The sequence below is a fragment of the Oncorhynchus mykiss genome, chromosome 3, assembly GCF_013265735.2.
Source record: "Oncorhynchus mykiss isolate Arlee chromosome 3, USDA_OmykA_1.1, whole genome shotgun sequence".
Classification (NCBI taxonomy): domain Eukaryota; kingdom Metazoa; phylum Chordata; class Actinopteri; order Salmoniformes; family Salmonidae; genus Oncorhynchus; species Oncorhynchus mykiss.
In genome coordinates this window covers 3,016,949-3,043,673 of record NC_048567.1, presented here as the reverse complement: position 1 = coordinate 3,043,673, position 26,725 = coordinate 3,016,949, and the positions used below count along the sequence as shown (strand labels likewise).

At 44.9% G+C, this 26,725-nt stretch overlaps 2 protein-coding genes across 17 annotated transcripts in view; one reads left to right on the top strand and one right to left on the bottom strand.

Moving 5' to 3' along the window:
• The window catches only part of LOC110506699, a 35,958-nt gene extending 15,092 nt beyond the window's left edge, over positions 1-20,866 (top strand). The window contains exons 12-32 of one of the 15 annotated variants that reach the window (XM_036965795.1): positions 240-377; positions 524-1,921; positions 2,151-2,393; positions 2,549-2,776; positions 2,964-3,212; positions 3,428-3,697; positions 3,867-4,070; positions 4,276-4,464; positions 4,571-4,783; positions 4,979-5,173; positions 5,441-5,608; positions 9,116-9,318; positions 9,693-9,734; positions 10,422-10,484; positions 12,501-12,683; positions 14,711-15,118; positions 17,945-18,067; positions 18,254-18,382; positions 18,454-18,528; positions 18,666-18,716; positions 18,753-20,866. In XM_036965795.1, coding sequence (XP_036821690.1) covers positions 240-377; positions 524-1,921; positions 2,151-2,393; positions 2,549-2,776; positions 2,964-3,212; positions 3,428-3,697; positions 3,867-4,070; positions 4,276-4,464; positions 4,571-4,783; positions 4,979-5,173; positions 5,441-5,608; positions 9,116-9,318; positions 9,693-9,734; positions 10,422-10,484; positions 12,501-12,683; positions 14,711-15,118; positions 17,945-18,067; positions 18,254-18,382; positions 18,454-18,528; positions 18,666-18,695 — 4,751 coding nt within the window. In that variant the 3' untranslated portion in view covers positions 18,696-18,716; positions 18,753-20,866. Of the gene's footprint in view, positions 1-239; positions 378-523; positions 1,922-2,150; positions 2,394-2,548; positions 2,777-2,963; positions 3,213-3,427; positions 3,698-3,866; positions 4,071-4,275; positions 4,465-4,570; positions 4,784-4,978; positions 5,174-5,440; positions 5,609-9,115; positions 9,319-9,692; positions 9,735-10,421; positions 10,485-12,500; positions 12,684-13,827; positions 14,648-14,710; positions 15,119-17,944; positions 18,068-18,253; positions 18,383-18,453; positions 18,529-18,665 lie in introns of those variants that run through there. The other 14 variants (XM_036965815.1, XM_036965822.1, XM_036965808.1 and 11 more) reach the window with 14 other exon arrangements.
• A 1,140-nt stretch (positions 20,867-22,006) lies between these two features.
• On the bottom strand, positions 22,007-26,569 carry LOC110506718 (casein kinase II subunit beta). Of its 2 annotated transcripts, none has more exons than XM_036965787.1 (7): positions 26,438-26,569; positions 25,842-25,916; positions 25,259-25,361; positions 24,819-24,934; positions 24,138-24,213; positions 23,675-23,864; positions 22,007-23,436 (listed from the first exon to the last, which is right to left on the bottom strand). In XM_036965787.1, exons 2-7 carry the CDS (start codon positions 25,911-25,913, stop codon positions 23,346-23,348), a joined length of 648 nt encoding a protein of 215 aa, XP_036821682.1. In that variant the 5' UTR covers positions 25,914-25,916; positions 26,438-26,569; the 3' UTR covers positions 22,007-23,345. The 2 variants fall into 2 exon arrangements, with proteins under 2 accessions (XP_036821682.1, XP_036821684.1); XM_036965789.1 differs by having other exon boundaries at positions 25,842-25,913; positions 26,438-26,539.
• Positions 26,570-26,725: the final 156 nt, after the last annotated feature.

Sequence of the window (26,725 nt, the reverse complement as noted above, 5' to 3'; positions counted from 1 at the left end):
ACCTGCTAAGCTCGCCACCGACCGTGATGACATCTTTAAAGATGTTGCTCTGTCATGTACTGGCTTATTTAATGTTGCTATCTTATCAATGGTGCTTGGCCCTCATTGATGTAGAGCTGTGATACTGTGGTAAGTATGCTTTGCTGATGATCCTCTGTTTGCAGTGTGCTCACGTGCTACGTTATTTTTCCATATGTAAGGGATCCGATCTGTTCTAAATGTTTCTGTGACGTCCTCAGTCAAATACCGCTCTGCCCAGGTGGCAAAGGTGGCCACGGCCAAAATTCTGGAGAGGCTGCTACAGCCAAGGCAGGAACAAAGTGATGACTGGGTCATGCAGTTGGACCGCAGCTTTGAGTTTGCAGACACACCTCCATGTGAGTCGTCATACTACATACATTCACTAGCGGTTGTTCATTAGCACAGAAATAGAGTTTTGCAGAACAGACATGATTGTCTGTCTGGTAGAACAGGGAATCACAATTTCTGTCTAACGTTCTGAACGTTTCACCACACTGATTAGGCTACACTCCTGTTCTTCCTCTACTGATAACCCCAATCTGCCCCTCCTCAGTCTCTCCCCCAGTCTCCCTGGAGAAGGAGGAGACTAGGCAGGAGAGGAGGGAGGTGATCAAGAGGCTCCAGGAAGGGGTGTTCCTGGTGGAGAAGCTGAGGGAGGTAGAGGTGCTGGATGAGAGACTGAGGGAGGTGAAGGTTTTGGAAGAACGGCTGCAGGAGGTGGATGAGCTGGAGGAGAGGATACAGGAGGAGGTGGAAGCCAGGCAGGAGGAGGAGGGAGGGGTAGAACAAGAGGAGGGGGAGGTAGAGGAGGAGGTGGTAGAGGCAGCGGAAGAGAATGTGGAGGAAGTAGATGAGTTGGAGGAGCAGATAAAGGAGGTGTTTCTCAAAGGATTGCTGCCAGATGAGTCAGGGGAAGATGAGGGACTAAAAGAGGAGAGTATGGAAGAGGCAGAGGAATCTGAAAAAGGGTGGTCAAATGTGGCAAGCACCTCCTCTGTGGTACGGAGAGTAGATTTGAGGACCCAGAATAGTGTGACTATAGTGAAAGAGATGAGGCAACAAGAAGGAGGGATGGAGGAGGAGACGCTGGAACAGGTGGCGGTTTCAGACGAGGGATTGAAAGAGGATGAAGGATGGTTAGAGGAGAGGAAGCATCAGGCTTTGGTGGAAGGGTTGCCAGAGGGGCTTGAGGAAAGGAGAGGAGAGATAAGAGTGGAAAGGAGGAGGAAGAAGGTGACTATAGTGACACAGGATGAGAGTCTTCCAGATGAACTAGAGAAGAAAGCATCTGAGAAGTTGTCAGAGGACCAGATAGGAGGCCATTTTTATAAAGAGGGACAACTTATGGTGAAATTCAATGAACTATTTGCGGCAGAGAAGTTAGGGTTACCGATAGTTACAATTCAGCAGGAGTGGCTCCAAGAACAGGAAAAGGTCAGGGAGGAGAAACAGGAGGAGAGAGTGGAACAGGTGAAGATTTCAGCCGAGGGATTGATAGAGGTGAAAGGAGGTCTAGAGGATAGGATGCGGCAGATGTCGGAGGAAAGGTTGCGAGAGGGAGAGCAGACTGTGGTGAAAACCAAGAAAACAGTGAGAATAGTGGAAGAAATGAGGAGAACACAGAAGACACTCGAGGAAAAGTCATCAGAGGACATTTTATCAGAGGAAAGGCTGGGAGATGGTTTTTATACAGAGGGGGAAGTTTTGGTGAAATTCAGAAAGGATGTGGAGAGGGTTCCACATAGAGTCAGACAAATGGAGAAGCCCCAAGAAGAAGAAGAAGAAGAAGAAGAAGAAGAGGTAGTGGAAGTGAATATGCAGCCATCCCAGCCAGAAGACAAGGACGATTGGGTTGTGCTGCTGGACAGCCTCCCACACAAGACTCTTTATAAGCCTCCAGGTACGTCCCATCAACCGATCAGCTTTGCTTCTCCCCTTTGAAACCGTTATGGAAACGCTTGCTTTACCACCACCCACACAATTACCGACAATTCCATCTCGAACGTTCCCTCCGCAAAGCTAACCAGCTATTGTGTGTTTTACAACAATTGCCATTTCAATTGAAAGATAAACCTTTGGTGCAGTATAGATTTGTGTGGCTGAGAGAACTGCTGTCTCTACTTTGTCAGTCATGCCAGCCGACTCCGCTCTGGTGCCTGTGGTCTCCACAAGATTCTCTGTGGTGTTAGTAGACACGGTCGAGCAGAGAGCACCAGAGAGGGAATGCATTGAAGTGGAGGCCACACAGCAACAGCCTGAAAGGGGATTGGTGGAAGGACGGAGATTGTGGCAAATGCAGGAAGATGATTGGTTTATGCTCTTGGACCTGGTTGATCGTGTTCCTTCAGGTGTACCAACCACACCAGTTTCAGGTATGAAGAACTTTCATCAAGCCCTGCTGCTTGTGCTATGCCTCAATTATTGGTATTTTATGGATTGAAACAACTGGCCTACAATGACTGATTAATCATCGAGCTAGGCTGTGAACTTCATGTCTCTCACGGTTCATGGTGTCTTTATCTATCAGCTTCTTTGCAAGAGCAAGTTCAGGTGTACGTAGATGAAACCATCTCTTCCATGGTTAAAGTGATGACAGTGGTGCAGAGAGAGGAGACCAGGGTGACTGTAGTGGAGGAGATGGAGTTACAGGAAGACCAGAGCCGTCTGGAACAGAAACTGTCACAGAGAGAGATGGAAGATGGCTGGTTTGTTCTGCTGGACATTGTTCCCAGAGAACCATCTGTGATTCCGTCAGGTACTTCCATGATTTTCATGCACTGCTTCCCAGTCCCACCACAATATTAACAACATCTCCCCTGAGCCTGTGCTTCATATGCTGCAGAAAACTTTCAAATAAGAATAACTAACAAGACATTTGACTATCCACCAAGAGAAGGGCTTCAGATACATTGCTTTGTGTAGTAATTTCAATTATCTTCCAGTATCTGAGGAATGTGTGTTTGTATCAGCTTCTGTGGAAGAGCGTATTCCGGTATACCCTGAGGAAAGCGTCTCCTCTGTGGTTGAGTTGACGACAGTAGAGCAGAGAGAGGAGAGAAGGGTGACTGTAATGGAAGAGGAGCGACGTCAAGAAGAAGTTATACTTCCACCACAGCCATCAAGAGAAATGGACGATGACTGGTTTGTGCAACTGGATGTCGTGCCCAGAGAAACATCCTATATACCACCAGGTACCCCATACAATTCAAGGCTTTGCGCCTCAGCCCCTGATTCCATCAAAAATATACCCAACTCAACTCACCAAACTCACAGACTAACCGTAGTGCTTTTCCCATATGAACTTTGGAATGTTTATCTGGGAATATGATCTTTGATGACATGGCTTTTTGTGAGCCCACACATCTAGCTGAATCTGAAGGGTATGTACTATGTGTGTTTGTATCAGTCGCTCCAGCAGAGCCAACACCGGTTTCTCCAGATGTGATCAGCCCTGTGGTTGAGGTAAAGGCTGAACAGCAGAAGCCAGTGGTGGTTCTGGTGGAGGAGATGAGGCCACAACAGGAACGGGAAGTAGAGGAGTGGCAGCGACAACCAGAGAGAGATGATGATTGGTTTACACTGTTTGCTGATGTCCGTGAGGAGCCGATCATTGTACCACCAGTGGGGTTTGTTCTGTTGGATGCAGTCCGTGAAGAACGTGCTGGGGTTCCACCAGGTACCTCAGACATACAGTACTGCCAACAAGCTAACTAACCAAACCTACGCGTTTTTCTTGTGTGAATTAGGAACATGATATCTCTTGGGTTATGACTGGTCAATCATCAACAGGACCCTCAAATAGTAGTTGTGGTATATCAAGCTCTCTGTGTGTCTTTTTGCTCCAGTTTCCCTGGCTGTTAGCGATAGGGTATACCCAGTGGTTGTGCCCGCCAAACATCTGACCATTGAGCCTGAACCAAGAGTGTTTGTGGTGGAAGCAGTCCGATTACTTCCTGAAGACGTTGCCCTGGAGGGTAAGGCAACACAACCGCAGAGAGAGCAGGATGATGATTGGTTTTTGCAGCTGGATGTTGCCCCTAAAGTAGCAGGTACTTTGACCATTCTAAGCTTGCTGTTGGCCACTCGAAATACAAATACCAACCCTTCTCTTGCATCCAAAGGCTCTCAATTGTTGTGTGAGCCTATTGACTATCCACAAAAGCTTTTGGCAAGGATTACACTATTATATTTACATGTTCTAGTAAAATACTTGATCCCTTGTGGACTGTTGGGCTGTGTTTCTGTCTCTATCAGCTGCACCAGTGGTGGTGATTTACTCTGGTGTGAAGGAGACAGTGGAACAGAAACCACCAAAGACCGTGAGGATCATGGAAGAGACTGTTAAGATGGAGGAGGGGCCTGTGGTAACACCTAAAGAAGTGGATGATGATTGGTTTGTGCTCTGGGACCGCGCTCCCTCCAAGATACTGACCACACCCAAGGGTATTGCTGCTTGACCACCGTCTGCCCCTTTTTGTTTGGTAAAACGCTGAACCCAGATTGTGTATTACTTGGCATTGATAAGCCTGTTATCCTTGTTTTATTTCAGCGTTCCATGTAGACAGAGAGGTTATAGAGCTGGTACCCCGGAGAACAGTGATTGTGGTGGAGGAAACTAGGAAACCACATAGAGTGGTGGAGGACAGACGTCAACCGGAGGTTGAACTGGTGAAAACACTGCCTCCCCAAGAGAGAGGGGAGGGTGATGATTGGTTCACGCTCTTTGAAGCCTCTCGCCAAGAGCCTGTGAAAATGCCAACAGGTACCCACTACCCGCATCATCCTGAGCTCGGTTGTGCTTCACATTACCCTATATATTTTTTATAATGATGTGTCGTAAAGGGTCTCTAATCAGATATGTGCAGCTTTGGCCACAATCAGATTCTGTGTTATAATTTGTGAATGGTAAGAGTATCATAGTCGAGTCTCCTGGGTACTCTGTGTCTGTCTGTATCAGTTGCTGTGGTAACTAGACCTGCCCCTGTGGTTGACGTGATGGTGACGAGCACAGAGCAGAGAACCCAGAAAAGGGTGACGATAGTGGAGGAGAGGTGGAGAGAGGAGAGGACCCTGCAGCAGAGACTGCCTCAGAGACAGAGAGAGGTGGACGATGACTGGTTTGTCCTGCTGGATGCTGCCCCTAAAGAATTAGGTACCCCCCCATCTCTTCATTTCCCTATCCCCCTGCTTTTCCTGCTCATTTTAGCTGCAGACTGAGACTACCAAAAGACTGAAACTACCGAAAACATCAGTTCATTTTGTCCGGCATATCTATTTGGAATTCAATTCAATCGCAGATTGAGATCACTATTGCTAGTTTGAATTTTTTTGAGAATTGCAAAATGGTCTTCTACTGATACTTTAACGATGCATGTAAGCTGTGTCTTAGATAAGAGCTCTGTTTGTGTGTTTGTATCAGTTGCTCTCCGTGAGCGTCTCCAGGTCTATACTGACATAACTGTGGTCAAAGGTCCAGCCGCTCAGCCCAAACCCAGAGTGGTGGTTGAGGAGGAGAAGACACCAGCACAACCCCAGAGAGATGTGGATGACCATTGGTTTGTGTTGCGGGATAAAAAATTGGTTGCAGGTACTTTGCGTTTTGAGTTTTTGCGTGCTGCCCTAAAACAATATGTTGATCTCACACCCGCTCTCCAACCTCAACTTACCAGAAAAGCTGACTAACATTCGTCCAACACTTTTACAACGTGGTTGTGCTTTGTCATGGGATTTTCCCCTGAAAAATATGTTGTTTGACGAACCAATGGGTCGTTGGTTATGCTTTGCTTTATAGAAGAAATACATATTTAGTTTTCCTTCTAACGGCTTTAGGAATACTATACCACAGTGAGGCTCATTAACCCCATGAGTCAGGACAACTTCTAACGGCTTTAGGAATACTATACCACAGTGAGGCTCATTAACCCCATGAGTCAGGACAACTTCTAACGGCTTTAGGAATACTATACCACAGTGAGGCTCATTAACCCCATGAGTCAGGACAACTTCTAACGGCTTTAGGAATACTATACCACAGTGAGGCTCATTAACCCTATGAGTCAGGACAACTTCTAACGGCTTTAGGAATACAATACCACAGTGAGGCTCATTAACCCCATGAGTCAGGACAACTTCTAACGGCTTTAGGAATACTATACCACAGTGAGGCTCATTAACCCCATGAGTCAGGACAACTTCTAACGGCTTTAGGAATACTATACCACAGTGAGGCTCATTAACCCCATGAGTCAGGACAACTTCTAACGGCTTTAGGAATACTATACCACAGTGAGGCTCATTAACCCCATGAGTCAGGACAACTTCTAACGGCTTTAGGAATACTATACCACAGTGAGGCTCATTAACCCTATGAGTCAGGACAACTTCTAACGGCTTTAGGAATACTATACCACAGTGAGGCTCATTAACCCCATGAGTCAGGACAACTTCTAACGGCTTTAGGAATACTATACCACAGTGAGGCTCATTAACCCTATGAGTCAGGACAACTTCTAACGGCTTTAGGAATACAATACCACAGTGAGGCTCATTAACCCCATGAGTCAGGACAACTTCTAACGGCTTTAGGAATACTATACCACAGTGAGGCTCATTAACCCCATGAGTCAGGACAACTTCTAACGGCTTTAGGAATACTATACCACAGTGAGGCTCATTAACCCCATGAGTCAGGACAACTTCTAACGGCTTTAGGAATACTATACCACAGTGAGGCTCATTAACCCCATGAGTCAGGACAACTTCTAACGGCTTTAGGAATACTATACCACAGTGAGGCTCATTAACCCCATGAGTCAGGACAACTTCTAACGGCTTTAGGAATACTATACCACAGTGAGGCTCATTAACCCCATGAGTCAGGACAACTTCTAACGGCTTTAGGAATACTATACCACAGTGAGGCTCATTAACCCTATGAGTCAGGACAACTTCTAACGGCTTTAGGAATACTATACCACAGTGAGGCTCATTAACCCCATGAGTCAGGACAACTTCTAACGGCTTTAGGAATACTATACCACAGTGAGGCTCATTAACCCCATGAGTCAGGACAACTTCTAACGGCTTTAGGAATACTATACCACAGTGAGGCTCATTAACCCCATGAGTCAGGACAACTTCTAACGGCTTTAGGAATACTATACCACAGTGAGGCTCATTAACCCCATGAGTCAGGACAACTTCTAACGGCTTTAGGAATACTATACCACAGTGAGGCTCATTAACCCCATGAGTCAGGACAACTTCTAACGGCTTTAGGAATACTATACCACAGTGAGGCGTGAGCTCAGTAACCCCATGAGTCAGGACAACTTCTGCTATTTGCATCGTTGGTTATTAACCCCATGAGTCAGGACAACTTCTGCTATTTGTATCGTTGGTTATTAACCCCATGAGTCAGGACAACTTCTGCTATTTGTATCGTTGGTTATTAACCCCATGAGTCAGGAAAACTTCTGCTATTTGCATCGTTGGTTATTAACCCCATGAGTCAGGACAACTTCTGCTATTTGTATCGTTGGTTATTAACCCCATGAGTCAGGACAACTTCTGCTATTTGTATTGTTGGTTATTAACCCCATGAGTCAGGACAACTTCTGCTATTTGTATCGTTGGTTATTAACCCCATGAGTCAGGACAACTTCTGCTATTTGTATCGTTGGTTATTAACCCCATGAGTCAGGACAACTTCTGCTATTTGTATTGTTGGTTATTAACCCCATGAGTCAGGACAACTTCTGCTGTTTGTATCGTTGGTTATTAACCCCATGAGTCAGGACAACTTCTGCTATTTGTATCGTTGGTTATTAACCCCATGAGTCAGGACAACTTCTGCTATTTACATCATTGGTTATTAACCCCATGAGTCAGGACAACTTCTGCTATTTGTATCGTTGGTTATTAACCCCATGAGTCAGGACAACTTCTGCTATTTGTATCGTTGGTTATTAACCCCATGAGTCAGGACAACTTCTGCTATTTGTATTGTTGGTTATTAACCCCATGAGTCAGGACAACTTCTGCTATTTGTATCGTTGGTTATTAACCCCATGAGTCAGGACAACTTCTGCTATTTGCATCGTTGGTTATTAACCCCATGAGTCAGGACAACTTCTGCTATTTGTATTGTTGGTTATTAACCCCATGAGTCAGGACAACTTCTGCTGTTTGTATTGTTGGTTATTAACCCCATGAGTCAGGACAACTTCTGCTATTTGTATCGTTGGTTATTAACCCCATGAGTCAGGACAACTTCTGCTGTTTGTATTGTTGGTTATTAACCCCATGAGTCAGGACAACTTCTGCTATTTGTATCGTTGGTTATTAACCCCATGAGTCAGGACAACTTCTGCTATTTGTATCGTTGGTTATTAACCCCATGAGTCAGGACAACTTCTGCTATTTACATCATTGGTTATTAACCCCATGAGTCAGGACAACTTCTGCTATTTGTATCGTTGGTTATTAACCCCATGAGTCAGGACAACTTCTGCTATTTGTATCGTTGGTTATTAACCCCATGAGTCAGGACAACTTCTGCTGTTTGTATTGTTGGTTATTAACCCCATGAGTCAGGACAACTTCTGCTATTTGTATCGTTGGTTATTAACTCAATGAGTCAGGACAACTTCTGCTGTTTGTATCGTTGGTTATTAACTCAATGAGTCAGGACAACTTCTGCTGTTTGCATCATTGGCTACGGTTGAGAAGTAATGGCCATGCTTTGCTGCCTGTTCTATATTGTGAACAGTTGCTTCCTACAACTCATCCAAGCTTTTCCCCTTGCTAGTCTCATTCTAGACTAGACTGAGCTGGCTCGTGAAGGTACAGTGTGTACCTGAAGTCTGTGTGTGCCCTGGCCTCAGAGTGTGTGTGTGTGTGTGTGGAGTTGATTATAAGTTTGTTTTGTATATGTGGATGTTCAAGATGTTCTTCTGCGCTCTGTCAGTGTGTTTACCTCTCACTACACCGGGTTTGATGGTCTCAAAGCACGCAGACCGTCTCTCTCCTGCCCTATATACAAAACCACTATCTAAATACTAACACTCCCTCTGTCCTGTCTCTCTCCTGCCAGTGGTGGCCACCCACAAGGCCGCCCGTCCGGTCAGCGCCCCAGTCTTCTCCCAGGCAGCACTGATGGAGGCAGGGATCCCCATGGCCCCCCTGGACCTCCAGCAGCCCCAGACCTCCACCCCCATCAGGCTGCCAGCCCGCCAGGACGACAGGAAGCTGCAGGTCACCGTGGAGGCAGTGGACGAGGGCTCAGCCGAGGTCAAGGTACTGCACCTAGGAACTACAACTCCCACAATCCCCTGCCGTACAGGGATCATCATCATTCACCCCTCACACACAGATATACTGGTCATAGAAGTTACAGATAGACTGGTCTCAGCAGCGATATTGCTATATTCATCACATAGTATTATTTATAAGAGAAGTATAAAATGCTGATTTTTCTATAGTTATAAATAGAATAGCTGTGCATCATCATTTCTGCCCTCCATTGGTCACAGTAATGATAGTGTAACAAAGACACACCTCAGATCACAAGTTCCTCAGATGGCTCTGCTATGGACGGGGACGAGGCTCCTAGAGGAGGATTCTAACGTCATTATGCCTTCTCTCCTCCTCCATGCCTGGGGTAACTCCAGTCTGAGCAGACGGACACTGAGGAGCCGGTTCAAATGAGGAAGGTCAGACCTTTGACCTTGTCCCGACTCCTGCTTTTGCATTATATTAGTATTGTAGTCACTCCACTCCCATTCTAACTTACACCACTGCCAAGTCTCCCATCCATAAGACTAACTTCACCCTCTCCTCGTTTTATTCTCCTGGTTTCATTTGAATACTGCTCACAAAACTACAAGGTCTTTGAGTTGACCTCATGTTCAAGTCAGACATTGTCTATGACAACAGCATTGGTATTGGTCATGTGCACAGACAGATGACGTATATGAGATACATTACATATGCTTTTGGTTTGTACATCAGTCCAGACAGGAAGAAAAGTTAGGGCCTTTGAAGAATGAATGTTGAAAGAAGATTCCTCATTGGCTGCTGCATTTACATGCATGACACAGGACTAGGTTTTCATGATGACTAGTGTTTCTATTGAGTTCTGTATCCCTGCCTGACCCTTCACCTTTACCCCCCCACCCCTTCAAGACACCCACTCTAATAGCCCTGTCTTGGGTCCCCTGCTTTGCACATCTGGGATTCCAGGGCCCTTGTGGCCCCCAGAGGCTCCAGGCCACTCTGCATGCAGACCCCTCACCACCCCCCTCCCCATGCAACAATGCATGTCCACGTTGTGACGTCTGCTATGATGTCACGTGGAACCTGTGTAACCCACACCTTTCTCCTTTTTTGTTCCTTCACAGAAAAGAGCTAAGAGAACTGAGGGTGACTCAATTTATATCAGACATAGTCTTTTAATGTTGGAGGTTTGTTTCCCTGTCTTCTGGAGATCTGTCTCTGTACACTGTTTTCTTGCTCTTTGGCTACTGGCTGCTATAATACAACAGGCTGCTTTGCATGTGACATTACTGATTCACATCTTGTGTATTACATAGGCGTCTTTGCTTTTGCTAGTAGATGATTTTGACTGTGTAACCTCTAATTTGCTTTGTGTGTGGCGATATTAACTCAACACAACTAGCTACTTGTTTCAGGGGAATGTTGTTGAGTACTAGATATCTCCTGATTGCTTCTCGCAAAGTATATGATTGGGATTGTGGTCTCTTCTCCCCAGACATCACACCATTCACGTTCCATGAAAGGGAGCCAGGAGTGTTTCATTTGGGGTGTTTGTAGATACCGTTACTGATCGGCCACGTTATGCAGCTGAGATGTTGTTCCGTCTCCAAGCTCGGCCATTTGAGTGTTAGTAGAAGCATTACCATTACATTCCTGACATCTTGTTTCAGCTTTGTCTCTCCTCGGTATACAGTAGAAAAGTGCTTCATCTCCATACTCCATATAGGGCAGGCCACCACCAACCTTCCCTCTCCACCACTCTGCCATCTCCATACTCCATATAGGGCAGGCCACCACTCTGCCATCTCCATACTCCATATAGGGCAGGCCACCACCAACCTTCCCTCTCCACCACTCTGCCATCTCCATACTCCATATAGGGCAGGCCACCACCAACCTTCCCTCTCCACCACTCTGCCATCACATATCTTTCCACTCACCAGCTCGTCCACTATTTGTGGCCCTTTCTGAATCTAGTTTATGATGTCTTCCCAGTCATATATTGATGTCATTGTGAATAAATGACATCTAAGAGTTCCACTGCTCTCATCACCATAAGATTCATCCAGCCACAGAAACAGGATGCTGCTGTCGCTGCATAGTGACCACCTGCGTCTGTGACCTAAAGTAATGTGTGCTAACATCACCTCGCTCTCATCCGCTGTGATTTGTAACCTGATCAGATTCTATATAGTGCTGCTCACTAATTGATAAATCAACCCGTTCAATGAGAGCTCAGAGAATCCATTTGATTTTGAATGGATCTGATGAACTGAGTTCCTGCCTGCTTTAACGCTGTAGCTTTGAGTTAAATAGAACAGCAAAAGTCACCTGCTGCTTGGTTGACATTGTTTATGATCTAAACATGTTCATATGAGTGACATTGTTTCTGACACACCTGCTTTCTCTCTCCACCTTCTACACATCTACTCTGTCACTCTTCTTCTCCACACCTATTTTCCAAACCAAATGTTTGTCATTTTCCACTTTACCTCTCTCTCCACCTCTCTCTCTCTCTCTACCTCTCACTCTACCTCTCTCTCTACCTCTCACTCTACCTCTCACTATACCTCTCTCTCTCTCTCTCTCTCTCTCTCTCTCTCTCTACCTCTCACTCTACCTCTCTCTCTACCTCTCACTCTACCTCGCTCTCTCTCACTCTACCTCTCTCTTTTTCTCTCTCTCTCTTCCCCCTCTTCTCCCTCCCTCTCTCTCTCCCCTCTTCTCCCTCCCTCTCTCTTCTCTCTCCCCCCTCCCTTTTCCTCCCTCTCTCTCCTCTCTCCCACTCCCCCTCTCCTTCCTCCCTCCCTCTCCACTTCTCCCTCCCTTTTCCTCCCTCTCCTCTCTCTCCCACTCCCCCTCTTCTCCCTCCCTCTCTCTTCTCTCTTCCCCCTCCCTTTTCCTCCCTCTCCTCTCTCCCTACCTCTCTCCCACTCCCCCTCTCCTTCCTTCCTCCCTCCCACTCCCCCTCTTCTCCCTCCCTCTCTCTTCCCCCTCCCTTTTCCTCCCTCTCCTCTCTCCCTACCTCTCTCCCACTCCCCCTCTCCTCTCTCTCTCCCTCTCTCTTCTCTCTCTCCCCTCTTCTCCCTCCCTCTCTCTTCTCTCTCCCCCCTCCCTTTTCCTCTCTCTCCTCTCTCCCTACCTCTCTCCCACTCCCCCTCTCCTTCCTTCCTCCCTCCCTCTCCACTTCTCCCTCCCTCCAGGACTTTGAGAAGCCCCAGGAGGATCTCATCAGGCATCATACTAGTATCAGTGAGCTGAAGAGGAACTTCATGGCATCTGTCCCAGAGTCCCGGGGGCCCAGCGAATGGGACAAGCGCCTGTCCACTCACTCCCCCTTCCGCAGCCTGGGCATCAACGGACAGCCTTTACCTGATGCCGACGGGGTGAGTACCATCTCAGACCAGACACTGTGCCGTACCCCACCACACACCCCTCCCCTCAGTTCTCTGTAGTTCACGCCAGCTTCCCAGCTCTCCCATTCCACAGAGAAGGAATGGATGTTAGCACACAATGTCGGGGTCAGTTCCATTTCAATGCAAGTCAATTTGGGAGATGAGGAGAAATTGAAATGTGTGAATATATTCCTGAATTGACTGAATGGAAGTAGCCCACCACACGTTTCCCTCTGTATGGCTGTCTGTTGTGTTCTCTGAGTTGATGTGTTGGGGTGGAGAACCACAACACCATCCTGTGGTTCTACTTTTTGTTCCTCTTGGTTTGTGTTGATGCGATGCAAACACTTATTGCATGTCTTTGAACAAGGCCTTTTGTCTTCAACCGGACCCATCTAGTCTATGAAAGGCTTTCTGTCATTACTACCCTACTAAAATGGAACGATTTCTGTTTGCATGGGCCAACTGAAGAACACCTTGTCCAGACTGATTGGAACAGATCAGTCTGTTCGCCTTGTGGCCCAGTCTGTCTGAATGTTCAGCTGTTTGTTGTGGGGAAGGGACTTATGGTTTGGGCATGTGGTGTCTGAGCCTATTGGTCAGGTTTCTAAGCCCAGCTCTGTCTTTACCTCCTCATTCATTGGCTGTCCCTTAGTCTGACCCTCCCCTCAGTGCATGACAACCAGACCTGATTGGACAGAGAAACTGCATGACCCTGTGACTTGAAGATCATGACCTTGGATTAGAAGAGTTGAGCTGTGTGCTCGTCCTCCTGTCTCCTCTTTCCCTCAGTGATGTGCTTGTTTTCTGCTTCATGTCCTCCATCCTGCCTCCTTCTCCCAAATACTGCCCCTCTTTCCCTAACTCTGCTTTCCCGCACTTCCTTTTTCTCACTTTGCTTTGTTATTCCGTGTACTGATACTCCTGTCCCCAAGCCCACAACTGAAGTCTGAAGGCCCACAGGTTACCCATAACCACCTAGTCCAACTCAGACATGCGTTCTCCATTCTTCCTCTCTTAGACCATGACACAGCTTTGCATAGCCTTCCTATCCATTACCCTACATCAGACATTTCAACATCCCCTACCTCTCTCATCTCTCTCCCCCTCTCCACCCTCACCCTTCTCCCCTCAGTTCGCCATCCGCCTTCCGCGTGGCCCCCTGCAAGACTTCTACTCTAAACGCAGCTGAGGTGGCATCCTAGGGGCCCCTCGAGCCAGCCCAGAGGGAGAGGACCAGAGAGAGGGATGTGTGTAGGCAGGCCATCAACCTCTAGCTCCTTCTTCTTCTCTTCTTCATCACAGCTCTTCATCATCATCTTCTTCTACTTCAGAAGCTGCTTCCTGTCATGTGACTCTTACTTCCTGTGTATCTTGCTCAGTCCCCCCCTCCCCAACTCTTCCTGACTGTTCCTACAGACTGTTGCTCCTTCCTAAAAAGTTGAAAGACTTGACGATGACCCCACTTCTGTTTTTGTATATCTGATTATCTGGACTAGACGAGGTGCGTCTGACAATGACAGTTGACAGGTGGCTTTTTACAGTAGGAACAGTTTTGATATGTGCAGGTTCCACTAATGGAAGGTGTTTTTGTACACATCCAGACAGACATCAATGTTGTCATATGTCATCGTAGGATTAGTTAGTGGCGTGTTGTGGTATTTCATGTATGAAGTCTTCTATAGAAGCACATTAACCCAGCACTAGTGGACAGCTACAGTGTATTTTTGAGTATACAGTGTATACCTCATCACAATTCACTGTTATTTTATCTAACACTGACGAGGTAACTTTGGGGCAGCTTGATCAAATGTTATAGTATACATGACCTAAGTTTCGTTCACTGGTATTTGGTAAAACACTCTTGTCAACTGCAATATATTTTGTCCTGCTGCATGCCCCTTTGACAATCAAAATGCAATAAATTCTTGCTGAACATGTTTGATGGTGGAAAACATTGTTTCATTCCCTGCTGTTGTTCACACAGTGGATATATGTGTGCTGTGTCTTTCCTCTAGAGTGTGTGTATTACTCCTATAAGGGAAGAGCTGGACACTAAGGCAGCGCTACAACAGGACGAGTCCAGCAACACTGTAAGACCATCGGGGGGGCCCAGCCCCAGCCCTGCTAGCACAGAAACTGGGCCTGATAGGGTTGACTCCAAATCCCATGATGCACCTGGGGTGGCAGGGCCATATGTTCAGGATGATGAGCATGTTAGCTCTGGGACCACCACCAGCCACGTACCTGTCGTTGAGGTGGAGAGGGCACAGCTGCCCCACTCCTATCAGCTCCAGGGTACAGTGCTGGAGGAGGAGGAGCCGGCAGACCCAGGGTCGAGGGGGGAGCAGTCTGGGAGGATAACTGGAACCTCCCACACCTCCTATTTCGTGAGCGGTGTTCCCCATGTCATACGCTGTTTCCAGGTAGCCCTCCCTCTGCCCTGACCAGCTCCTGTTGATTGACTCCTCTGCCTGTCCTCTACCTGTACTCTGCCTGTCCTCTGCTCTGTCTGGGTGATTCCATGGGGGACAGTGTACACTCACCCTTCTGCAGCATGGCTACAAGGAATCCAAACTGTAAACACTGAATCTGTACTGTAGTCATACTGGATGGATGGTTGAGTTCTGCTAGAGCTGGCTGCAGAGGCGGTGCACAGTGATGGTGTTTTCTCTGGTGTTGGGGGCGATGGGAAGGACCGTGTCGCTATTCTTCTCTTTCAAGCGCTCTCTCTGACACAAGATGAATTGTCTTTCTCTCTCTGACACACTAGATGAATTGTCTTTCTCTCTCTGACACGCTAGATGAATCGTCTTTCCCTCTCTGACACACTAGATGAATTGTCTTTCTCTCTCTGACACACTAGATGAATTGTCTTTCTCTCTCTGACACACTAGATGAATTGTCTTTCTCTCTCTGACACACTAGATGAATCGTCTTTCTCTCTCTGACACACTAGATGAATTGTCTTTCTTTCTCTGACACACTAGATTAATTGTCTTTCTCTCTCTGACACACTAGATGAATTGTCTTTCTCTCTCTGACACACTAGATGAATTGTCTTTCTCTCTCTGACACACTAGATGAATTGTCTTTCTCTCTCTGACACGCTAGATGAATTGTCTTTCTCTTTCTGACACACTAGATGAATCGTCTTTCTTTCTCTGACACACTAGATGAATCGTCTTTCTTTCTCTGACACACTAGATGAATTGTCTTTCTCTCTCTGACACACTAGATGAATTGTCTTTCTCTCTCTGACACACTAGACAAATTGTCTTTCTCTCTCTGACACACTAGATGAATCGTCTTTCTCTCTCTGACACACTAGATGAATTGTCTTTCTCTCTCTGACACACTAGACAAATTGTCTTTCTCTTTCTGACACACTAGATGAATTGTCTTTCTCTCTCTGACACGCTAGATGAATTGTCTTTCTCTTTCTGACACACTAGATGAATCGTCTTTCTTTCTCTGACACACTAGATGAATCGTCTTTCTTTCTCTGACACACTAGATGAATTGTCTTTCTCTCTCTGACACACTAGATGAATTGTCTTTCTCTCTCTGACACACTAGATGACTTGTCTTTCTCTCTCTGACACACTAGATGAATTGTCTTTCTCTCTCTGACACACTAGATGAATTGTCTTTCTCTCTCTGACACACTAGATGACTTGTCTTTCTCTCTCTGACACACTAGATGACTTGTCTTTCTCTTTCTGACACAAGATGAATTGTCTTTCTCTCTCTGACACACTAGATGAATTGTCTTTCTCTCTCTGACACACTAGATGAATCGTCTTTCTTTCTCTGACACACTAGATGAATCGTCTTTCTTTCTCTGACACACTAGATGAATTGTCTTTCTCTCTCTGACACACTAGATGAATCGTCTTTCTTTCTCTGACACACTAGATGAATTGTCTTTCTCTCTCTGACACACTAGATTAATTGTCTTTCTCTCTCTGACACACTAGATGAATTGTCTTTCTCTCTCTGACACACTAGATGAATTGTCTTTCTCTCTCTGACACACTAGATGAATTGTCTTTCTCTCTCTGACACGCTAGATGAATTGTCTTTCTCTTTCTGACACACTAGATGAATTGTCTTTCTCTCTCTGACACACTAGATGAATCGTCTTTCTTTCTCTGACACACTAGATGAATCGTCTTTCTTTCTCTGACACACTAGATGAATTGTCTTTCTCTTTCTGACAGTAGATGAATTGTCTTTCTCTCTCTGACACTAGATGACTTGTCTTTCTCTCTCTGACACAAGATGAATTGTCTTTCTCTCTCTGACACACTAGATGAATTGTCTTTCTCTCTCTGACACACTAGATGAATTGTCTTTCTCTCTCTGACACACTAGATGAATTGTCTTTCTCTCTCTGACACACTAGATGAATTGTCTTTCTCTCTCTGACACACTAGATGAATCGTCTTTCTCTCTCTGACACACTAGATGAATTGTCTTTCTCTCTCTGACACACTAGATGAATTGTCTTTCTCTCTCTGACACACTAGATGACTTGTCTTTCTCTCTCTGACACACTAGATGAATTGTCTTTCTCTCTCTGACACACTAGATGAATTGTCTTTCTCTTTCTGACACACTAGATGAATTGTCTTTCTCTTTCTGACACACTAGATGAATTGTCTTTCTCTCTCTGACACACTAGATGAATTGTCTTTCTCTCTCTGACACACTAGATGAATCGTCTTTCTTTCTCTGACACACTAGATGAATTGTCTTTCTCTCTCTGACACACTAGATGAATTGTCTTTCTCTTTCTGACACACTAGATGACTTGTCTTTCTCTCTCTGACACACTAGATGAATTGTCTTTCTCTCTCTGACACACTAGATGAATTGTCTTTCTCTTTCTGACACACTAGATGAATCGTCTTTCTCTCTCTGACCTTGTGGTGGTGGGAAGGACATCTTGGTAAAACTAGGGGAGTGGGAACGAGGGACCCAATCAGTTGTGAATGAAAAGAGGGGTGTGGTTTGAGGGGCGTGGTTGATGAAACATTGGAAAGTTACAGCTGTGCAATGTTCAATTGGGCACAACCAATAATGTATATAAACACTGGACACAACATCATGTAAGGTTGAGATATAATGATGTGATATAGAGCCTATATCTCTGACATGTATAGAAGAAAGGAACCATGTCGGCTCTTCTCATGTTGATGTGCAACGTTCAGTCAAACTGATTGGAGTGTGTTCTCCTCCCACCCCAGCCCCCTCTGGTGCAGACCCAGACAGTCACCATCACAGACGTGTCCAACTCCCTCCCTACTGACGTCTCCACTAAGGATGTCCCTATCGTTCAGACCCAGACTATCAGCTACGAGTCTGCAGAGGTAGCCACCCCATGATCATATAGATGATGCTACAGCTGGGGAACTCTGTGGTTCCACCTCCACAGGGTACAATCAGGGCCGTGTTCAGGGATCTATACATGGCATTTCTTTCTGAAACGTTCAGTACAGTGCACCGATGACTGAGGTGTTACCATGGAGCCATTATTTCTGTTTGTTTCCTCTCAGGTGTCAGTTGATGGGACAGATGGGGGGAAAGAGGCCACAGCACTGAGCAGCATTCAGTCCATTACCTCAGAGAGCAGCAGGGAAACCAGTGGCACCTCCATCACTACCACCACCACTCACATCTCCAAGGTAAGGGCACACCATAGACCGCACACACACCTCAGCTGTGTCATGGCCTCTGACTATTTCTCTTGTCCCAGGTGGTGAAAGGAGGAGCGTCAGAGACCAGAGTGGAGAAGAGGATCGTCATCACTGCCGACTCAGAGGATGACCAGGTACAGTACGGTGTCTATGACGGCTCCTTCTACACACACCAAGGCCTGGTCAAACACAATGCTTCACTGTGACACATTTTTGTCATAAGGTGTACAGCCAGCTAGGTGGAGGTTAACTGAAGCTTTGTCTCCTGCAGGGAAGCGACGGCGGAGCAACAGCAATGTGATTCAGCTCAACACACAGTCAGGGAGCCCTATGGATCTGATGCTCAACACACAGTCAGGGAGCCCTATGGATCTGATGCTCAAGACACCAGAGCTTTGTAGTACAGACTAACCTCCCTGTCCCAGAGCCACCCCCACCTCCTCAACCCATACGGACATTGTGTCCTGACTGGTCCCTTCCAGAACCACTGTGGTTACATCTCTTGACCAGAGCCCTGGTTAAAAGTAGTGCATTATAAAGGGAATATGGTGCCATTTGGGATGCATCCTGGTGTCTCCCTGCCCAGTGGGATATGAACAGGCCAGGGAGAAAGCCTATTGTGTCCTCTCTTTCCATACTGCTGTTCTGACTGTATGTTGGCTTCATTTTGGTCTATTCCACTCAAACTCATATTTCGCCAAATTACTTTTTTTTGTATCATTATAGTAGGAAAGATGAACCTTTTCAGTTCTAAGAGCATTTAGGTCATTTGCGTTTAAATGTTTATTTACAACATATTTTTCTGTCGTTTGTATTGCCACTACTGTGTCATTGAGTTTAAGTGTGGACTCAGCGATATGACGGAGATGCAGAAAGTAAACAGGGTAGTGGGTCAATTTCAGCCAAACAACTAAGAACGTTGAAGCGAGAGGCTCGACTTCTCCGCTGTTTTGGTGCCATGGTTCCAACGCTGTGAACAGAGTGAAGTGAACCCGTGCACATGCGCAGATACTGTGTGAGAGCCAAGTCTTGCATCTGGCTCATCTCAGTATCTGCGGTGCTGGTCGAGGCAACGGCATTTTACTGAGTCTCCCTTTAACATGCTCATTTTGACAGAAATGCACTGTTTTCAACTGGGCTTTAAGTAATAACATTATCAGACTTTTTCAATCAGATTAAGATGCCGGACAGAAACTAGACCTATTTTTGGAAAGGGATAACTCCTTTGAGTTTGTTTATGTTTATAATTGAGGAATATTCTTTTTTTTGATTGAATATTCAAATTGAAATGACATACCTCACTTAAAAGTATTGAACAAAGATATTGCATACTCCAACAACCATGCCTGTTTTGGATTTGTTCTCTGCTCAGGTAAACTCTCTCTTTCTTAACCAGCCAAGTTAACATGTGTAATACTACTAGGTCAGGCCACGATGACCCTCGGTATAAACTTTGACGTGATGACAACTATCTGTTTTGAAATGTTTACTCTATTTTATAGCATTACTGCTTTTATAGTATTTGTACAAAATGAGGTGTTTAAGTTATTGAAGTTCATATCCTACTCAATGGTAGCTTCTCATATCAATATTGTCTTCTTTTTTTTTTACAGCTTGAATTTGGGAGTGCCCCCATGTTTCCCAGTACATATTCACCATTGTTTTTCTTCCTCTTTTAACGCACCATTGACCTCTAGGACTGCCCCATGCAGTCTGACGTGAGAGCAATGGAAAGTCCCGCTGTGTTTTGTCCCTTAAAATGATTTTAGATAGAAATGTGGTTGATTTGATGAAACAATGCTTTAGTCTGTTTCTCAGGTTTTATGTCTTTATCAATACTGCAGGACAAAACCCCTCTGTATATGATTGTATGAAGAATGTTCAGTCTTAATGTACATTCTAGCCCTGCAGATGGGTCCAAATGATTCTCAGCTCTTAAACACTTAAACCTGTGCAAGATGTATTTATCACTATCAAAAGGCAGCTGTCCCAGTGTATGTGGCTTTTATTTCATACAGGGGAACATATTTAGTCCTTTTGTACATGTTCTACCATCATTTCTTTGTAAAGTAGAGACTGTTTCATGTGATTCTTTGTACTGGGATGTTTTTTAAAACACGAGCCTGTTCGCAGGCTTTTAGACACAGAAGTCACATTCATAATCATCTAGTTTGTAAATCTTTCTTACCACCTGTTTTAGAGTAGATTCCTCTACCAGTTGGTGTACCCTGTCCTTTTGTAGATCAGATAAAGATACTTGTATGAGAACCCCTTTAGAGAATGACAATTGGTAGCAGACCTTTCTTCCCCTCTGAAGAAGTTTGTGAAGGTGGCACAAACTATTAGCTAGAAGGATCTTGAGGGCATAAACTAGAATCTCAGCGGAACCCTTCGTTTTTAGATTTGTAAACTTATTGCTTTTGTGACATATCCCTGTCTTTAAAATTAAATAAAATCAGGATGAATTATCAAGTGGTGTGTAGTGTCTGTCTGAGCAGGATTTCAGTCACAATAAGAACATTTTTTTTATAAAAAAAGGTGACCAATAGAATTGTAAGAAATACAATTTTATTAAAAATTCTTAATTCCAGATGCTTGCATACAGACTTCAGAAAATCAATAATAGCATTACCACTGGAATTGTAGACTGAAAGAAAAACATATTTAATGTAAAATGTAGTACCATAATGTAAACTGGTTGTAGCTATAGGTTATCAACATGAAAGACATCCACCTGTGTGTTCAATACCACTTCATATTGTAACAGACCAATGCGTCTCAGTGTCCAGTCAAGAGAAACCATGTGTCTCAGTGTCCAGTCAAGAGAAACCATGCGTCTCAGTGTCCAGTCAAGAGAAACCATGTGTCTCAGTGTCCAGTCAAGAGAAACCATGCGTCTCAGTGTCCAGTCAAGAGAAACCATGTGTCTCAGTGTCCAGTCAAGAGAAACCATGCGTCTGTGTCCAGTCAAGAGAAACCATGTGTCTCAGTGTCCAGTCAAGAGAAACCATGCGTCTCAGTGTCCAGTCAAGAGAAACCATGCGTCTCAGTGTCCAGTCAAGAGAAACCATGCGTCTCAGTGTCCAGTCAAGAGAAACCATGTGTCTCAGTGTCCAGTCAAGAGAAACCATGCGTCTCAGTGTCCAGTCAAGAGAAACCATGCGTCTCAGTGTCCAGTCCAGAGAAACCATGCGTCTCAGTGTCCAGTCAAGAGAAACCATGCGTCTCAGTGTCCAGTCAAGAGAAACCATGCGTCTCAGTGTCCAGTCAAGAGAAACCATGCGTCTCAGTGTCCAGTCAAGAGAAACCATGCGCCTCAGTGTCCAGTCAAGAGAAACCATGCGTCTGTGTCCAGTCAAGAGAAACCATGCGTCTCAGTGTCCAGTCAAGAGAAACCATGCGTCTCAGTGTCCAGTCAAGAGAAATCATGCGTCTCAGTGTCCAGTCAAGAGAAACCATGCGTCTCAGTGTCCAGTCAAGAGAAACCATGCGTCTCAGTGTCCAGTCAAGAGAAACCATGCGTCTCAGTGTCCAGTCAAGAGAAACCATGCGTCTCAGTGTCCAGTCAAGAGAAACCATGCGTCTCAGTGTCCAGTCAAGAGAAACCATGCGTCTGTGTCCAGTCAAGAGAAACCATGCGTCTCAGTGTCCAGTCAAGAGAAACCATGCGTCTCAGTGTCCAGTCAAGAGAAACCATGCGTCTCAGTGTCCAGTCAAGAGAAACCGTGCGTCTCAGTGTCCAGTCAAGAGAAACCGTGCGTCTCAGTGTCCAGTCAAGAGAAACCATGCGTCTCAGTGTCCAGTCAAGAGAAACCATGCGTCTCAGTGTCCAGTCAAGAGAAACCATGCGTCTCAGTGTCCAGTCAAGAGAAACCATGTGTCTCAATGTCCAGTCAAGAGACAACTCTGCTCTGTCATGGACATGTTCACAACTAATGATGGCTTAAGTGGCCCGAACATTTTCACTTTGGGACAGTGAGTGTTCCAGCACTGGTGTTTTATGTCAGCACAAAGCAAACCCATGTTGCCCTTCACCCTGAGAACACATCTTATACATCTAATAAACTCCGTCTTAAATTCAATTTGTGCAGCATCCATTCTCTAGGGAATCTATCATACATATCAAACTGGTTGTTAATTGGATTCTCAGCCAATCATCTGGATATGAACAATCATTGAAGATCGTTTTATATCAGCCTTTTCACACTGCTAAGTTACGTGTCCACCCTCGGTAATGGAACCATGCGGGAAAGGAAACCATGTAGAGAATGTATCTGAGCCAGCCCAATACTTTGCAGGTCAGCATGATAGTGTGAAAACAGGTATTGGGATGTGCTCACACAGGCTGCCCAACTCTGACCAATCACATCAGCTCTTTTGACAATACGTGGGCAAAAGATCAGAATTGGGCAAAAAACAAAAGGTGCACCTGGGGGGGGCCTCAGGACTGAGTTTGGAAAACCCTGCCTTAGCGAGCCAAACTGAAAAAAGGTTTGAAAGATTGGGTCCTGTCAAGGAGAGGGGAAGAGTTGCACGATTGTAGTCAGTAGGGTTATGATAGGCTAAAGCACAGAGGGAGCCAATCACCAAAGAGCATCCTGTGTAACAGATGATGGCCTGGTCCGGACGTTGACATCTAACTACATCAGGGATGGTCAACTCCAGTCCTTCTGGGGCCTGATTGGTGTGATATTTTTGCTGCAGCTAACACACCTGACTCCAATAATTAACTAAGCATGATCCTCAGTTTAGAATACAATGTGTCAGCTGTGTTTGCTATGAATGGGGTAATACTGCGACCCAAGATGACTGTAGTTTCCCATCCCTGATCTACATGTATGTATTGTATCTGTCATAATGTGTTTTTAACAAGCCTTTATTGAGCTACATAATCCACTGCTTTCATTCCAACCAAGTCAAAATGTCTCTTTCCCAGCCGGGTGTGTAAGTTCTAGCGAATAGCCTTCACAGGACTCTTGAAGCTGGAGGCAGCCTGGAGTTGGAGTTGATAAGCCATGGGGTGGATCTTGAAGCCATATAGCCTGAGAAAAAACAACAACTAAATATTACAACACAATAACAGTGTGGATTGTAGAAGGCTGCCATTATGCTAACATGTCTCAATCTCCTTACCGAGGGAAAAAAATGTCATCTTCAAATCAAGCAAATGGTTTTTGTTACAGTTCCCAGCTGAACATGAATTATGTAATAACACGAACAAATCAAATGGGGCAAACAGATCCTCTTGATGAATTTGCAAAGATAATTATAGAAATAAACCTTGGCACAAACTGGTTGGCAGGTCGTTTTGGCCGGTACTCTGGGTGCACCATAAATAGCATGTGGGGGAAGCCTGTCCCGAAGTAGGCCCCGTCCGTGTGGTGGTGCCGAGAGGACTTGGGGGTGTACACATCCATGCACTTTGGACAATACAGCTTCACCATTGCCTCACCTGGGATGTCTGACAGACCTATGGGAGAGGAGAGATCAACATTATGTAACACCGCTGAGGGCACAGACGTCTATTCTGGTGTCAGCTGGCAATTCAATATTGATCAAATATATTTACTGTACAAGCAAGAGTAATCTTTTTGACGATTCCCTCAGACCTGTGTGAAATACTGCTGACAATCTGTGATATAGTTCAAAATGTGACTGGAGAGAAATGGTTCAATTCCATGAAAAGAGAAGAGGTATGTTCTGTAAGTGAACAGGAGTATGAATACATTAAAGTCAAACTCACCAATAGGAAGCATGGGTTGATTCTCACAGTACACTCTTGGGCAATAGCCAAAGTCCCCTTGTTGGTACTTATCCAGCTGCAAACCAAAAACTATTTCAGTGTGTAACATGGTCACACAGCTAGTCCAAGAAGGCAAAACTAACTACATAAACGGACAGGTAGAATTTAGAACAGGGGTCTCCAACCTTTTCTAGCACGAGCTACTTAAAACAAAAAAAATGAAGCATGTCACGAACTACATTTTTATTTTATAGCTTTCAAATAGTTGTTTTGTCAATATACCTGGTAAAATAAGTTAATAGACAACTAAGTGGGCCCCATAAAATTATATTTCACATTTTCCTGAATTCTCTTTTCACTGTTTTATTTCTCCTGGTTTGGGATTTTTTTTTATTTTAATTTAACATTTGTTCAATATTACAATTCTTCACAGAGAAAGACTGAAAATGGATGTTCTGAGTCCATGTCAAAGCTCTAAATCACATGAGAAGACCATTTTTGAGGTCTAAGAAAAAAACGAACACATTTTAATTTGAGTGTAATGTACTTTCAGAATTGATTGGCGAGCTACTCCTAGGTGGGCTGCGAGCTACTGGTAGCTCACAGTCTACCTGTTGGAGACCACTGATATAGAGATTATCCAGACTCCAGAACAATATATACAGATCTAGGGTTTATTACCATCTGAGCGATGCCTCTGTTGGTGAGGATGTAGCGTGCGTGGATCAGCCCGTACAGCATCTCTGCAGCCTGCTCTATCAGGTCACTCTGGTTGGGGTTGTCTTCCAACTCCTCATCTGACAGACAGACATGACCGTGAGGCTTTCAGATCAACACACAAGGTACACAGAAGCCTATAGTGACATGGTGCATGAATAAAGCACTGGGAGGCAGCATTATAGCGTCTGCATGTCTTTCCTGTCTTTATACACACATGTGAGGCTTTCAGATCAACACAAGGTAGACTTCAACCTATAGATGCACTGAATCAAAGTATGTAGTCACAGTACTGTGTCCTTGTGTCTTTTGAAAGGCACTTGTAAATACAAACAGAACTGATAAATTAGCCTATAGGAAGTGTCAGTGTGAAGTCATGCCAGACGGTGTAGTGATGAGCTCACCTGGCTCCAGGTCCAGGATCATGTCAAGGGCCTGGCGGTAGTGAGGCACCTGCTCATTGAGCCCTGTCAGGTTAAACTTGTCCTGAATGTAGTCCTCATCAACCTGATAAAGTGAAATGGATCAACATGGTTAGTAGCTTTCAGCTGCCAAACAATGTCTACCACTTTTTATGAATTGGCCACGGTCGGTCAATTGCATAACAGGTTAAAGGGATTACTTCAGTATTGGCAATTAAGACAAGCAGAAGAGTTAAAGGTAGAATTAAGCAAAGTAGCCTACACGGTGCACTGTGTTGGAATATCTGAATCTACCACCACGCCATAACAAGCTTATGTCACGGTTACACACTATGGCACCAATACAAAACCACCCCACGAGTTTAAACACTGTATTTTGGTCCTCTTTCACATGGAATTCTCCATCGGTGTTTTAGGTATATTTGGCTGGTAGTTGTAACAGTTCATTCTGTATTTCAAAGGATCAACTAGCTTCACAAACAGTTGGCTAAGTCAGAGCAATAGTATTTCCCCTGTCTGTCCTTCTCATTCTTTGATGCTCTGACATAACTAGCTATCTACTCACCTCACAGAAAAACTCATTCCCCCTCAGGCCACAGAACCAGGAGATCCATGACACCTCCTCCGAGCTGCTCATCTTCTGAACAAGTGGGGGGTGATGGTGCAACGGCATGCAAGAATTACATGTATTTCAGAATTTCCATTGTAGCACTAGAATATAAAGCTAGCTGGGCTAAGCATTTCGCTACACTCGCAATAACATCTGCTAACCATGTGTATGTGACCAATAAAATGTGATATTAGCTAGTGGTGTATTCCATTCTGATCCAGGGACCTGAAGTATGTGTACACAGCAGGCTTTATTTCTGCCCCAGATGTTAGCTAGCTAAATCACCAAGCCCAGATGTGTTAGTACTTGGCTAGAACAAAAACCTATTGTTATTAGTCAAATTCTGCATAAAGAACTCTAGCTAGCTAACGTTAGCTACATAGATAACACTAGCTAACCCCGTGTTTACTCGCTAGTTACATTGGTTTAATAACGTTAGCTAGGTAACGGACATTTTCCACACGCATGAAAAAACATAGTGATTTGAAAGTAAACACTGAATTTAGTACTGTGTAAAACCAAATGTGTTGTGTCAGCACACGTTTACTCACCCTCTTTTATGTTAGCTAGATATATCTACCGGTAGCTACTTTGCTAACTAGCTAACACTTTAGCTAACTGCTGTAAACAAGAATACTACTTCCGGTGGAATCTTCGGCTTCTCGGACCTCAAATCAAATCAAATCAAATTGTATTTGTCACATACACATGGTTAGCAGATGTTAATGCGAGTGTAGCGAAATGCTTGTGCTTCTAGTTCCGACAATGAAGTAATAACCAACAAGTAATCTAGCTAACAATTCCAAAACTACTACCTTATAGACACAAGTGTAAGGGGA

Bases quoted from the DNA above. Each gene is read 5' to 3' on its own strand.
- LOC110506718 (XM_036965787.1), bottom strand. From the start codon at position 25,913: ATGAGCAGCTCGGAGGAGGTGTCATGGATCTCCTGGTTCTGTGGCCTG. The intron at 24,214-24,818 runs GTAATAAACCCT...TTTGGTTTGCAG, and splicing joins ACAGAGGCATCGCTCAGATG to CTGGATAAGTACCAACAAGG. The intron at 23,437-23,674 runs GTTTATTTCTAT...GTTTTTTCTCAG, and splicing joins GCCAACCAGTTTGTGCCAAG to GCTATATGGCTTCAAGATCC.